Source organism: Fragaria vesca, linkage group LG3 (assembly GCF_000184155.1).
Source record: "Fragaria vesca subsp. vesca linkage group LG3, FraVesHawaii_1.0, whole genome shotgun sequence".
Lineage (NCBI taxonomy): Eukaryota > Viridiplantae > Streptophyta > Magnoliopsida > Rosales > Rosaceae > Fragaria > Fragaria vesca.
Window position 1 is genome coordinate 9,746,512 of NC_020493.1, and position 15,250 is coordinate 9,761,761.

General features: G+C 39.8%; 1 protein-coding gene and 1 pseudogene across 2 annotated transcripts in view; both read left to right on the forward strand.

The window, feature by feature from the left end:
* Nucleotides 1-3,880, forward strand: part of LOC101310872 (elongation factor 2-like) — a 3,944-nt gene extending 64 nt beyond the window's left edge. The window contains exons 2-4 of the mRNA XM_004294024.1: nucleotides 683-730; nucleotides 823-910; nucleotides 1,185-3,880. Coding sequence (XP_004294072.1) covers nucleotides 728-730; nucleotides 823-910; nucleotides 1,185-3,625 — 2,532 coding nt within the window. The 5' untranslated portion in view covers nucleotides 683-727 and the 3' untranslated portion in view covers nucleotides 3,626-3,880. The remainder of the gene's footprint in view (nucleotides 1-682; nucleotides 731-822; nucleotides 911-1,184) is intronic.
* The window catches only part of LOC101292394, a 1,325,780-nt pseudogene that overhangs the window by 179,024 nt on the left and 1,131,506 nt on the right, over nucleotides 1-15,250 (forward strand). The gene's annotated exons all lie outside the window — the stretch shown is intronic.

Genomic DNA, 15,250 nt, shown 5'->3' on the forward strand with positions numbered 1-15,250 from the left:
TCTCTCTCTCTCTCTCTCTCTCTCTCTCTCTCTCTCTCTCTCTCTCTCTCTCTCTCTCTCTCTCTCTCTCTCTCTCTCTCTCTCTCTCTCTCTCACCTCTGCTCCATCTAGATCTGAAGCTTCTTTGCTCTATCTTTGTGACTCTCTTGTATATATTTTTACTTCACCTACTTGTTTACTTTGCTCTGTATCATCTCCAGTACTAGCTTTTCGATTTTTAATTGGTTAAGATCTGTGATTTGATGCTTGAAATAGTATGTTATACTGTTCGTACTGCTTTGAATTGATCGGATTGAAGTTGTTTATGCTTAGATGCTTGTGTTTGCGTAGCTATGGCTGTAAGCTGAGCTTTGTAGTAGCTTTTCTTGATGAAAAGAGAATCGCTTTTTCGAGCTTGCTATCGATATCAAGTTATGGTCTACGACTTACTTGTGTACAAAGATTGAAACAAACATCTTGCGTATTTGATTGTGATTACTAGAATTATGTAGTTAATGAAATTTCTGAATTAATTGATGGTTTATGAGTACGTAACTGCTTGCAGACTTACTTGTTTGCAGACTTACTTGTTTACATTGCGGTGTTGGTGGTTGTGATTTTAAGTTTATTATGAATCTACTTGGATGATGTTATTATTTCGTGTTTGTTTTGTAACTGTTTGTTTTGATGTTTTTGTTTGCAGGTCGTAACTTTAATTACTGAGAGGTGACATTAACAATCAGTCAAGATGGTAAGTCACTCGGTTCTAACTTTTGGTCAAGGTGTTGCTGAAAATGTGTTGGCTTGTGAAATTTTAACGAGGGATGTTTTCTGTTTGAGCAGGTGAAGTTTACGGCAGAAGAGTTGCGTAGGATTATGGACTACAAGCATAACATCCGTAATATGTCCGTTATTGCCCATGTCGATCATGGTAAGCACACATGTTATTTGGCTTGTATCAGTTATGTGCGAAAAGTATTTCATCCATGAATAGGGTGTATGCACAACTACAAAACACTTCTGCAAGTTTTAGAATGATTTTAAATGTCCAATGGCCGACTGTTATTGTTTCATATGTCATTTCTGGGTGGGAATGCGCTCATTTCAATGTTAAGAGCAAGTCTATGTCCAATATAGTTAGTTTGATCTCTGCATAACCTCTTTGACTGCCGCGAGCTAATTATGTTGAATGTCGTTCCTTTCAGGTAAATCAACCCTTACGGACTCCCTTGTTGCTGCTGCCGGTATCATCGCACAAGAAGTTGCTGGTGATGTCCGGATGACAGATACCCGTGCTGATGAGGCAGAGCGTGGTATTACAATTAAATCTACTGGAATCTCTCTTTACTACGAGATGACTGACGAGTCTTTGAAGATGTTCAAGGGAGAGAGGAACGGAAATGAGTACCTCATCAATCTCATCGATTCTCCCGGGCACGTTGACTTTTCATCTGAGGTTACTGCTGCTCTTCGTATTACTGATGGTGCCCTTGTGGTGGTGGATTGTATTGAGGGCGTGTGTGTCCAAACAGAGACCGTGCTTCGTCAAGCCTTGGGAGAAAGGATCAGGCCTGTTTTGACTGTTAACAAGATGGACAGGTGCTTCCTTGAGCTCCAGGTGGATGGTGAGGAGGCCTACCAGACCTTCCAAAGGGTTATTGAGAATGCCAATGTCATCATGGCTACCTATGAAGACCCTCTTCTTGGTGATGTCCAGGTCTACCCCGAGAAGGGAACTGTTGCTTTCTCTGCTGGTTTGCACGGTTGGGCATTCACCCTTACCAACTTTGCCAAGATGTATGCTGATAAGTTTAAAGTTGATGAGGCAAAGATGATGGAAAGGCTCTGGGGTGAGAACTTTTTTGACCCAGCAACGAAGAAGTGGACCAGCAAGAACACTGGTTCTCCTACGTGCAAGCGTGGTTTCGTTCAGTTTTGTTATGAACCCATCAAGCAGGTTATTGCTACCTGCATGAATGACCAGAAGGATAAGCTGTGGCCCATGTTGACAAAGCTAGGAATCACCATGAAGGGTGAGGAAAAAGATCTGATGGGAAAACCATTGATGAAGAGGGTTATGCAGACCTGGCTGCCAGCCAGCAGTGCCCTACTGGAGATGATGATCTTTCACCTTCCCTCTCCACATACAGCTCAGAGGTATCGTGTGGAGAATTTGTACGAGGGTCCCCTGGATGATCAGTATGCTAATGCCATCAGAAACTGTGACCCAGATGGTCCTCTTATGCTCTATGTGTCTAAGATGATTCCCGCATCTGACAAGGGTAGGTTCTTTGCCTTTGGCCGTGTGTTTGCTGGAAAGGTCCAAACAGGTTTGAAGGTTAGAATCATGGGACCTAACTATGTTCCCGGAGAAAAGAAGGATCTGTATGTCAAGAATGTACAGAGGACTGTTATCTGGATGGGAAAGAAACAAGAAACTGTTGAGGATGTTCCCTGTGGTAACACTGTTGCCTTGGTTGGTCTGGATCAGTTCATCACCAAGAATGCTACCTTGACAAATGAGAAGGAAACAGATGCTCACCCTATTCGTGCCATGAAGTTCTCTGTGTCTCCTGTTGTGCGTGTTGCTGTTCAGTGCAAGGTTGCTTCAGATCTTCCCAAGCTTGTGGAAGGTCTCAAACGTCTGGCAAAATCGGATCCTATGGTTGTTTGTTCTATTGAGGAGTCTGGAGAGCACATCATTGCTGGTGCTGGTGAACTTCACCTTGAGATCTGTTTGAAGGATCTTCAGGATGATTTTATGGGTGGAGCTGAGATTATTAAATCTGACCCTGTTGTGTCCTTCCGTGAGACCGTTCTTGAGAAGTCATGCCGTACTGTGATGAGCAAGTCTCCCAACAAGCACAACCGTCTCTACATGGAAGCACGCCCATTGGAAGATGGTCTTGCTGAGGCCATTGATGATGGTCGTATTGGTCCAAGGGATGATCCTAAAATCCGCTCAAAGATCTTGGCTGAGGAATTCGGTTGGGACAAAGATCTTGCTAAGAAGATCTGGTGTTTTGGTCCTGAGACCACTGGTCCTAACATGGTTGTTGATATGTGTAAGGGAGTCCAGTACCTCAATGAAATCAAGGATTCTGTTGTTGCTGGGTTCCAGTGGGCTTCAAAGGAAGGTGCATTGGCTGAAGAAAACATGAGGGGTATTTGCTTTGAAGTTTGTGATGTTGTTCTCCATGCTGATGCTATTCACAGAGGAGGTGGTCAGGTCATTCCAACCGCCAGGAGGGTCATCTATGCTTCTCAGATTACAGCCAAGCCAAGGCTTCTTGAACCTGTGTATCTTGTTGAGATTCAAGCCCCTGAGGGTGCTCTCGGTGGTATCTACAGTGTTCTCAATCAGAAGCGTGGACATGTTTTTGAAGAAATGCAGAGGCCTGGTACCCCACTGTACAATATCAAGGCATACCTGCCTGTTGTTGAATCCTTTGGGTTCTCTGGCCAGTTGAGGGCTTCCACTTCAGGACAGGCTTTCCCCCAGTGTGTGTTTGATCATTGGGAGATGATGTCTTCTGATCCATTGGAGACTGGTTCCCAGGCATCTCAGCTGGTTCAAGACATCCGTAAGAGGAAGGGTTTGAAGGAGCAAATGACCCCGCTTTCCGATTTCGAGGACAAGCTTTGAGAGACTAATTTTATCGGTCCCATTGATGAGGAAAGTTCCTCTGCTGCTCGTAGTACGATTCACTGCCTATTTTTTGTTTCAGTTTTTCATTTCTTGTTTGAAGTTACCCTGTTGTTGTTGTAGTCAGCATTCTGTTGAAGTAGCGACATTTTGTGCTTGCCCATAACAAGATTATGTAATTTTGTTATGTTCATGTTGGTACATTATATTTTGATTTGAGCTTTTACAATATAAGTCTAGTGTTTGTTCCATTCGAGCTTCTCTACTATTATATCTTGGCAGGCATACATATGATTTGCTATTATAATTTATCATGGTATCTGGTATCTGTATTTTGATTAGCAGTAAAATATAACAACAGTCAACAGGTCGGTCAATCCTGGTTCATTTTGAACATTATAAGCCAGATTTCGCTGTTGAAAATATTTGTTTTGCAAAGTATATTTCTTTTCTTTTTTTCTTTGAAAGGCAAATTGTATTTCACCATCAATGAATTATGTTCATTTTATTATGTGCCATTGTGTCTTGAATGTATTCTTACAGCCAGGAGTATTAGGCCAACTTCATTGCTTCCTTCGTCTCTATTCTTTTTTTAGAAAATTTCATATAAGTCTACTTTGAGACATTTTTTTCTACATAAGTCCACCTAAATATTTTTACCCACATAAATCCACTTTTAAGCCTAAATATGTCATTTTACTTTTACGATCCTAAAATACCCTCCGATCTTTACACCAAGTCTGTTCCTCTCTCTCTCATATGGATTTAGAATTTCAGATCGGACATAAGGACCAGAGCCAAATACGATTAGTTGAGAGCTCCACAAGTGTCGTCCGCCGTGGTTGGCACGTCCTTCATGGCGGTCCAGTCGTCGGCGGCGGAGAAGAAGACCGGGATGGGAAACCATAGATCTGAACCTTCTCTCTCTATCCATTCTTCCACTTCGATTCCGCCGCTGTCGTGACAAAGTTGCCGCCGCTTCAACGATGACTTCTGGATCCACAGTTGAAGACTCCTAGACGACCTCCGCTTCGGCCTCAACTGCATCTCATCAACGCGAAGGTTAAACCGATTCCGATGACGTGGTCCACCTCCTCTCTCTCTCGATCTTCTCCTTCTCCTCTGATTCCATCATTTCTCCGATAAAGCTGAAGCCATGGTAAGCCTTCAGAAGATCGAGTGGACCGCCGTGAATTGAGAATGAGTACTGGAGGAGTTCCAAGTTTCAAATTCTATAGAAATTGAGTGGACGAGATATTAGGGAATTGTGTTCTGATAGTGTTGGAAATGAACGGGATCGAGATTTATAATTATGATGGTATATTTCTCACACTGTAATAGTATATTTTTGACACATTGATTGGATTTTGTATTACTTGGTAGTAGCTTTTATTATGCATGGTAGTAGCTTTTCTTGCTGGCGATAGTAGCTTTTGTAGTCGGCGGTAGTAGCTTTTGTAGTCGGTGGTAGTAGCTTTTGTAATCAGGGATAGTAGCTTTTCTTGCTGGCGGTAGTAGCTTTTGTAGTCGGTGGTAGTAGCTTTTGTAGCTAGGGATAGTAGCTTTTTTTGCTGGCCGTAGTAGCTTTCGTAACCGTCGAAAATCTCATCGGAATTCGGCCGGAGACATTGCCGGAGTCCGTCAGAGACCTCGCCGGAGGTCTGCCGGAGACTTTTCCGGGGAGAAGAGTGGTTGTTGACTTTTTACATTAGTGGTATTTTTGTAAATATAAAAGAGAAAATCTAATTGTTTTTGTTGGATGGCAGTCTGTAATTATGTTGAACTTTAATACTTAAATCAAAACCTTATTTAGGCCTGGGTGGACTTATGCGGGTAAAAATGTTGGGGTAGACTTATGTGGGAAAAAATATCTCAAAGTGGACTTATATGTAATTGGCCCTTCTCTTTTCCTGAAAATGAGCTAGGCACATTTGGGTCAGACTCGTGGCATGTAACAAGAGAATATAGCCCCTCATAATCACTTTTCAAAATTCCCACATATTTGGAGCCAGTAATAACATGAAAAGAGCTTTTGTTGAGAATAGAGAATCATCATCTTATTTATATGATATGAGTCTTTTATATAGGGATTACATAGCACCTTTAGGTGTTGTACAAAGAAACATATTTTTGATATCCTATCTTTATACGGAATCAAGATTCCTCGTTTAACTAGCATTAGACTAAGACACACATGTGCAATATTTCTGCAACACTCCCCCTTGTGCCGTATGTCTACATGTCGAATGGTGCATACGGTGTTGCCTCGTCAAAACCTTGCCAAGTAACAAAAACTCTGTGGGAAAAACTAAACTTTGGTCGAAGGAGAAAAGAGTACACCGCACCAACTATTTCATTGAGAACTCGATCATGTGATACTCCCCTGATAAGTATATCTTAATCGGAGAGACTTGATAAACGTCGTATTCCAATGTTTTTCACATGTTTCTTAAAAGTAGATTTAGGCCAAGACTTAAGCAAGCCTGCCATGTGTAATGATTAACATTAACCAAACACATTCATGAACAACTTCATGTGGATCAATGATCTTTGCAAGAGACAAGCGGTATATGCGATATTGTCTCGTTAATAACCTTGCCAAGCAAAAACCCAGTGAGACAAAAGTCTTGGTCTAAGGGAAAAAGAGCACAACGGGGTTGATATGACACAACCGCACCTTTTACATTTGATAATGACATGTATGTGCTAGACTCCCCCTGAAGTTTTCATCTCCCCTTGATTCTTACATCAACCATAGGGCGCTTCCTGATTCTTATCACAGAACTTAGCATATCAATACTCTTTAACATGTCTTCAAATGTGGAATTGGACAATGATTAACTAAATTATGTCGTACTGACCTCAATTTTGATCTTTCACACATTGATCTTAAGGAGAAGGCTGCTTGAGAACTTAAAACACAAGTTCGCATAGAAAATCAAATTCTCGCGTAACATGACCTTCAAGACTAAAACAGCCATAATTTCCTGTAGAAAATAGATATGGACAAACCGTAAGAAGATCTAGAAAGTAGACTCACTTAGCTTTCCAACCATAGGTCATAAACATTTTGGTTCGTCCGAAGCTATTCACAAAGCTTTGTCGAAGTTGGCTGATCAGAAAAAGACAGATTTTCTGATTTCGTTTTTTATGCATCTTTACTCATCCATAGTTAGTGATGGCGTAGATAGCGTCCATTCTATCATGTCATATTCTATATAGGGATTGAATAAACCCAAATACATTTGCCATTCTATTGGTGTTGCGTGGGTGCAGAGCTACACTTAGCTTTACAACTTTTCATAACGAATGAGAGGTCAAGTCTTTCTTTGTCATCTTCCATTAGACAAAAACGGATCTCTATTTAGAGTAAAGACTTTGACTAATCATGGGAGTATATGTAGGCCTCACACTCATTAGAGTGCTTAAGCCGATTGATGGAAAAACATCATCAATATAGTCCCCGAGTACCTTTTCGAGACCATGTCTTCCCAAGATCTTTTTCATTCTTAACTTCGGATGTTTGATACATATTGGCATCTCTTGTCTATCAAGAGTCCATGTAAATCCGGAATCAACACGCAAGGGCATTATTCACCATATCCATTCCCAATCAAGTAGTTACTTAGTGTGTGTTCCAACCTCTCTTGCAAACGCACGCTCTTGTGGACTAGAGCCACTTGATTTGGGTGAATGAAGTCTATTCAAGACCTTCATGTATATCTCTGATCCTATAGAGGTGTGTTTACAACCACATTCATAAGCTGCATGTTCAGTTATTCGAAAACTACCACACTGACAAAGTAGTGGACTGCAATGACATCTATTACAAGAACATATCTCATCCAAGGTTCTAAAAGGCGCCGCCTTGTCCCACCTAGGCTATAGGCCGAGCTAAGCCGCTCGGATTTTCTCCAAAGTGTTCAAGTAAGGCACTCAGCCGCCCAGGGACTGCCTAGGCGGTCAAGGCGCCATCAAGGCGAAGCAGGCACGTCCAAAGCGGTCTTGGACTAGACGCAACTAGGTGATGCCGGCACTTCCGAACAAAAAAAACCCAATAAAAACTAAAACGCGTGCACGCCTTTGCGCCTCGTCGTGCTTTGATTCTCGAAGATGCCTTGGAGTTTTCCACCATCGGAGCCACGATTAACTTGGGTTGGGCGAAGCAGAGGACGTCGTCGTCGAGGTCTTCGGGAATGTCCGATGGTTGAGCAGTAAGGTCATTTGAGATATGGGTTTGAGGGCGAGGTTTTGCAAGAGGATTGGGAAGTTCGAATTCCATGAGAGGACGATTCTGGAATTGCTCCTCTACTGTGTGTTACAGAATTGAAGCAGACGAGATCATTTACCAGATCTGGGTTTGTTTGATTTTTTTCTTTTTCTAGGAATGAAGAGCAAGAATGGGATAGATGTTCAGTCGAAAAAAGAATGAGATAGATTATTATTGTTGCAAGTTGCAACACAGGTGGACAAGAGCAAGTTTGTTGAATAATGAAACCAATGTTCGAATCTGACATTTGGTCAATTAAAGAACCTCCCCACCGCACTGCCCCATTTTAATAATCTCAAATACTAATATTTATATTAAACTGTTGTTTTTTTATGTATCTAATATTTATTTAATAAGCTAATTTGGCATATAAAACCGTTTTTGGTTGAATTTTGAAAAACCTAAATTATATTTATTATTATTTTATCATTGATCTCATCGTAGTCAATCCCAGTGCGTGTTAGTGAGAGACTTTACGTTATAAGGTGAGTCTAAGATCTTGTTCTCACTACGCTATCTAACGAAGACATATTTGACAGGGTTTTATATTTGCAGTGTCGGCATCACCTGGCCCAAGAACCTATCTCTTCGTTATGTTGGATTGCATATTTCCGTTAGGCCAATATATTACGTCGATTTATCAACGAAGTGTGGTTTGATAATAAACTCATTATTCCACGTCCTCATATACACTAGTGTAATACTTGTAGAGATCTCTATATGGATTCGATTTGACATTGAGGCATCCCCCAATGATAATCACAATTCAGACTTCATGAGACGGATTTGAGTATCACTGATCTATGGATCAGGGATCAGGTTATGCCAACCTTGCTTTCTTCCTTGAGCGAGTAAGTATCGAACCTAAGGGCCTCCCTTCTTTCTTTGGGGAGCCACACGGCATGTGATACCATGTTGCCACATTATGGCATCACTTTATCACCCTTCATGGTGATTTGGTCGCGCCATGTCCTCTTGATTGGACATCATTCCTTGCAGACATATTTGCAGCATGTGATCTCGTCACTTTTAGGGATTAAGATGAGATTTAGTGGGGACAAACTACGACAATTCACGTCGTTCTACTTGAACACTTGTGTTCTTATCTCCCCCTAACGGCGGGAATGTTATCCCATCAAAGTGACATTCCGCAAATATAGTTGTAAAAGAGATCATCTGTTAAGAAGTCTACATAAGTGGACTATTGGTGGAGATTCACATCCAACCTAAAAACTTATTCATCTCAGACGACCCATCATTAGGCATTGTGGCAGTGCAATTTGGCACTTTGCCGAGCTCAAGGATTGGAGATCTGTTTTAATTCTGCCGAGCTCAAGGATTGTAATTCTGTGTCAATCCTCGCACACAGTTACAAGCTGTCATGCAATAAATTCAATGATGGTAGGTCGTGGACGAATTAGTAAAGCTGCATGCAATGTAACCTTAACAGATGTATTGGTGCACATTGACCAATCTCAAGACTATTATCGTAGTCATTTTACGTGAGATCAAATATGTTATAAATATCAATACCCATTTATATGTAATAGTCATCAACCCTTTAATGAAAACTTCTTTAAGAATGGGTAGCAAGCTCATAGAAGTATAATGTCACACCCCAACTCAAGTAAAGGACTAAGCTTGAGTTAAGGCATGAATCGCATTCTAATTACAGACAGTTTATTATCCGTAATTAAAATGAGATAGATATCGTAACATGACGTAAGAAACTACAACCTTCGTACCTTTATTTAGATTACAAGCCTTATAAGAAGGCGCACTTATAGGACACATGCTTAAAGCATTTACAAACAAATAACAAACAAACTAGAATAGCGTTTCTTTTCAAAACGTCCATTCTTTATTCAAGCCTTATTTTACAAAAGAAAGCATGAAAACCTTAATTTACATATAACACTCTCTATGCTTCACGAATACCACCTGCAAGGGGTTTGATGTGGGGTGAGCAACGGTCAGTAGGGCTAGTTAATATATTAATAAAACATCATCAAACATAAAACAAACTAACAAACATGGCATATCAAGAATGCATGGATGCAATATGAACTCAACTCTCTTCCCACACCTTACTTCACCCTCGAATATAATTTCTCCATTTGTTAGTCGTCTTGTTATACTCATGGTCTCCCGATCCGCAACCCAATAAGATCATTTTATCGATGTCCGCCATCGAAAGGGCATACTTTTCCTACATTTGTGCACGTGTGGGCTAATCATAGATCCCGAGGACAACCCATGAGGAAACTCAACTACACAAATGGTTTCCTAATAACAAAATCTCATATATTCCCAAACACTCACTCCAATTTCACCTCCAACCTCACTCGTTTTCCACCAATGTCATGTAATATAGATTCAAAATAAGAGCACATGCTTTCAAATATAGATATATCATAATCAATTCAAGATCTCAATATCATCTACATTTAATTCGAATATTGCCACACAATTCAATGTCAAACAATTCAATATCAAACAACTCAAGCAATAGCCACACAATAGCATAATAAAAGCAAACACCCCATCAAACCCTACCTCGATTTGCATAGCACAAACTCGAGCTCAAACTTCACTCCTTAAACTTGTGGATCACCAAAATCGTCTCCGGAACCTTACCAAAAGGTAAAGTACATATAAAGATTGATGAATTAAAGTTAGTAACTATGTTATAAGTAGTTCACATAAATAAGAAACTCTACTACTTTAAACTATATAAGAGATACTAAACAACACTCAAAACTTGTTTACAAAGCTACTGAAAATAAAGAATTCAGCTATTACTGAAACTGATTTAGAACCACATTTCAGTTTCAGCCTTGTTTTAAAAACAGTGGGCAGTAGCCCCTTTTTGGTTTAACTTTTCACCTACTGAACTCCAACAAAAGCTTCTGAAACAAAGCCTACTTTAAAAATGGGATTACAAGCTTTATGTACATAGCTTAAGTTTTGAAAACAAAGCCCTGGATAAGAAGTTAAGCTTTCTCAAAGTTGTAACAAAAATCTGAAAACTTAGAAAGTTCAGTTTTGCTGAGTCTGCTACTATTTTTGGCAAGCTATTTGTCAAACCAAAAGGTAACCAAAACCTGTGAAATTTAACACACACAAAGATGGATATATGAGCTTTACAAAGGTACTTTTTGATTTCAAAACAAAGGCCTGAGCTGAAGGATATCCTCCCTCAAAGTAGGCAAGAAAATCAACTTTTCTGCATAATTCTGGAAAGTTGTAGCAACTAACAAACTTGATTTTTGGAAGCTTTAAATCGATTTTTAGAGTAACAAATGGAGTTCTAAAGCTCTAAAACAGAAAGGGAACAATTCCAAAACATTAGAACGATTTTAAACATAACAAACAGTTGAATCAAAAAGACCCATAAATTGATTTGGACACCCAAATTCAAGAACAAGGTTCTTGAGCTTCAACAACAACGATTCTAATTGAAACCTAACACAACTGATTCGAACTGGATTCCTATCTCTACAAGTCTGAGAATTCGAAATTACCAATCATAATCAAACAAAGTAAATAGAATTGAGAGAACCTATGCACAGATTGAAATAAAGCTAGAACAAGAAGTGGATCTACCTTTGCCAAAAACGAAAATTGAAAGGGGTGTTCCTCTCTCTACTTCTGTGTTTCTGGTTCTGTCTCGTTTCCTCACTTTTGGTTTTGATCGAATCACTCAGCCGACCTCCCCATCTCAACCTAATCTACTAGGCCAAGACCCAACTCTCCTAGACTAGCCAACTCTACTCTATAGGTACTCCCAATGTTTGACAGCTCCTGCTTGCTTCCTAACTACAAGCAATTGTCTAAAAGAAAACTAAGAAAGGCTGCTGTGTTTCAAAGAGAAACGCAGCTCAGGTGGTTTTTATTTTTTATTTTTTTTCGAAAACAAAAATAAAATACCCCAAAAACTTAATAAATCATAGAGAGCATCTCCAACAGCATTGATAAATTGAAAAAAATTAGAGATTTATCAAATTTTAAATGAATCTTTGCTCCAGCAGTATACTTAAGAAATTGATAAATTTAGAAATTGATAGAGAAAATTGATAAATTTATCAATCTTTGAGAGACAATTAACTAAAATTTAGCTAATGTATACAATTTAGCAATACTGCTGGAGCAAAAGTTCAAAAATCACTGTTGTAAATCTAAATGTTGACAAATTTAACAATAAATTTAAATGTACTGCTGGAGATGCTACTAAGTAAACCAAATTAGCCATTTCAGAATGTAACATATAAGCATAAGTAGTAAACGATGGTGTAACGCATGACCGATATAACACTTCAACCAACACCTTATCAACACCATAAAAGCATATAAGGTGTCTGCAAGTTGGTTGTATATGTCTACATAATCCCTTTTTAAATTTTTTGCAAGAATGGAATGTTTTTTTTTGTGTCATATAGGAGGATCTCGCTCCTAATTGAGCTAAAGAACAAGCTTTACAAAATGAAACAGTGGGCGTCGGAAAAAATCATCGACGCATCGGGGGAAGGCCGGGATGCCTCGATTGCTCGAGCACATGGCCGAGCGGCTTCCAAGACGTCGGAGCCGTGGGTGACTTCAATGTCTCCCGGTGGCCGCCATTTACAACCATGGCGCCGTCAGGTGACACTAGTTCTCAAATGTTTTCATTTTGAGCGGAAGAATGAATGTCCATGAGAACTTCGCAAAATTTGGACCATCATATCTCTTCCGGGATGACTTCAATGTCTCCCGGTGGCCGCCATTTACAACCATGGCGCCGTCAGGTGACACTAGTTCTCAAATGTTTTCATTTTGAGTGGAAGAATGAATGTCCATGAGAACTTCGCAAAATTTGGACCATCATATCTCTTCCGGGATGACTTAAATCATGATCATGCCAAAGCTTGTATGAGTCGATGTCCCAAAATCTCTTTATTGGCGACCACATATGATTCGAATAGTGACATACAGTCCACTAGATTGACTCATGGTTCTCTCCATAATGCGCTCATTCGCACTCATGAGAAGTCTACACAAAAGTTTCTACCATTCTCATAATGAGTTTCATATGGTAACAGTTGGCGTGTGTGTTCTTAAAACATAACAAGGTTCGATTGCCTCTCAATACATAGAGGGAATATGTGACATTGATCATGGTGCCATGAGGCAACAATAATTGATTTAAACTGCGTCAATGAATGACCGGTGATGATCCAATCATCGTAGTCACAACAAATTTACAAGACACTAAATCAAGAATTAGTTGCCGGTTCCTTAGAATCTTGTGGGTAATTCCACTAACTGCGAGGCACTCAATGTCTCCGTGAGACATATCTACCAAAGGAGAGTAGATCGATATATGAGTAAATATTCACACACGAACTATTTTGAAGGATGCAAAACAAGTTGCAATCCCGAGTGCAAAACAAAATTTCCAAGCAACATGACCTTTGCGCACTAAAACAGTCATAACTTCTTCGTTAAAATAGATATGAATGAACCGTAAAAAGTTCTGGAAACTAGACTCAAATATCTTTCCAGTGATATAAAAACATGTTCTAGTTCATCCATAGCTGATCACAAAGCTCGTACAAAATTGACTGTTAAGAAAATCAGTTTTCTGGTTTTCACAGTTTGGCATGTGCAAAGCTTCCAATGCTTGCATATGGCGTGTAGGCCTATGCCTTAGCCAAAAACGACATGTTTATATATCAAAGATGGGGTATTACAAGTCTACAACATCTTATACAAGATGACAATTAGTTAGATAGCGTGAAATCCATTGTAAGAAAAGACTTAACCACAAAAACATGTGGCACTCCTCCTTGAGGGTGCGTTGCCGTGCGTCTCCTCTCCTTGCAAGAGAGACAAAATCTCGGCGTAATCCACTCATTTGGATTACAAATCATGCCATGTTCTAAGGACGATGTAAATTGTACATCTTTCAAACCATAAGAGACAATGGAAGGATACTTCCAATGCTTGAAAAATTCTTCAACATTGTGCCAACGACTTCATCGAGGTCACAAACTGTAAAAACAATAAGCTAGGGACATCGATACGTCGTTTGTTTACATATAGCTTGGAAAAAAAATCAAAGTCTCCCTCGATGACGTCAAAGTCAGAGGCAACTAGAGCAGGATCCGAAACTATAAAGTTCGCGATCATGAGGATGACATTCTTGTTCTCAATTTGATTTTCCGTACAATTGATCTCCAAAGATCCTTTGTACACTTTGTATGCATTCACGACTTGAGGATGAGCTCGACAATTCTGGAACCAGTGATCCGAATATCTACAACGGTTGTATTGCCCTGAGCTGGCATGAGTAGTTTTGACAAGTTGGTGTCTAGACCGGGAGCGCCTCCACTATGGCCGACTGTGCCTTCCCTTCTTTTCTAGACATTGGCGCGGCTTCTTCTACCTTTGTCGTGACCCACATTGTCTTCCCCACACTAAGGATTAGTCCCACGGACGCATGCTGATACATTGATCTCATTAGCATATATGCAATACGCAATTCCCTTTTGCAATAGTTTCCCGCTAAAGATTATGGATCACGATGCCACAAAACATCATCGATGATATGTAGTCAAATAAGTGGTAATCAATCCATGTGACTAGTAACTCAACAAGTAGAGTTATATGGATGTTTTAAAAAGGTGCATTCCACAGTACTTCGTGGTCATTACTTTTTACCAGGGGCGGATCTAGGTACAAGCACCATGGGACTCAAGTCCCACCCAAATATTTTGGGGAAAAAAATTACTACTTATAGTTATCATTAGTTTTATGGTGTGATTGTAAGATTGTTGAGCTTAAGTCCCACTCAAATTCCTTCATCTTGTACAATTACTAATCAAATATTTTTTGGGATAGTCTCACTCAAGTCCTAGCTAGCATTGACGTGATCCAAGTGTCTATCGTATATTTAATTTCATTTTTGTTAAAGAAAGAGATAAGGTTCTCTATCTTCTCAAAAAAGATAAACGTCTATGTTGTCTGTTGTTTTCTTTTCTTCCTTGCCATACCCTTGTCACGCAGCATCGGTGAGGACGCGAGGTTGTCGGTCTTATTGAAATGCTTATTTAGTTTTTTTTTTTGTTATGTCTAAAGTGTTTTATGAATTAAACAAACATTGGAGTGGTAAAGGCCCACTACGTCCTTTATGACTAGGTTTATCTTTATTTTCAATCTATAAATTTCTCTAACACCGTCAAAAAAAATTTCCTACTAAAAATCCAAGTCCCACCCGATTGCGATTTCTGGATCCGCCCCTGCTTTTTACCCATGTCAATGTGGTGCCTCATACTTTGAGCGCGAGAGATTTTCAATCTCGGCATCTAGGCTTCTTA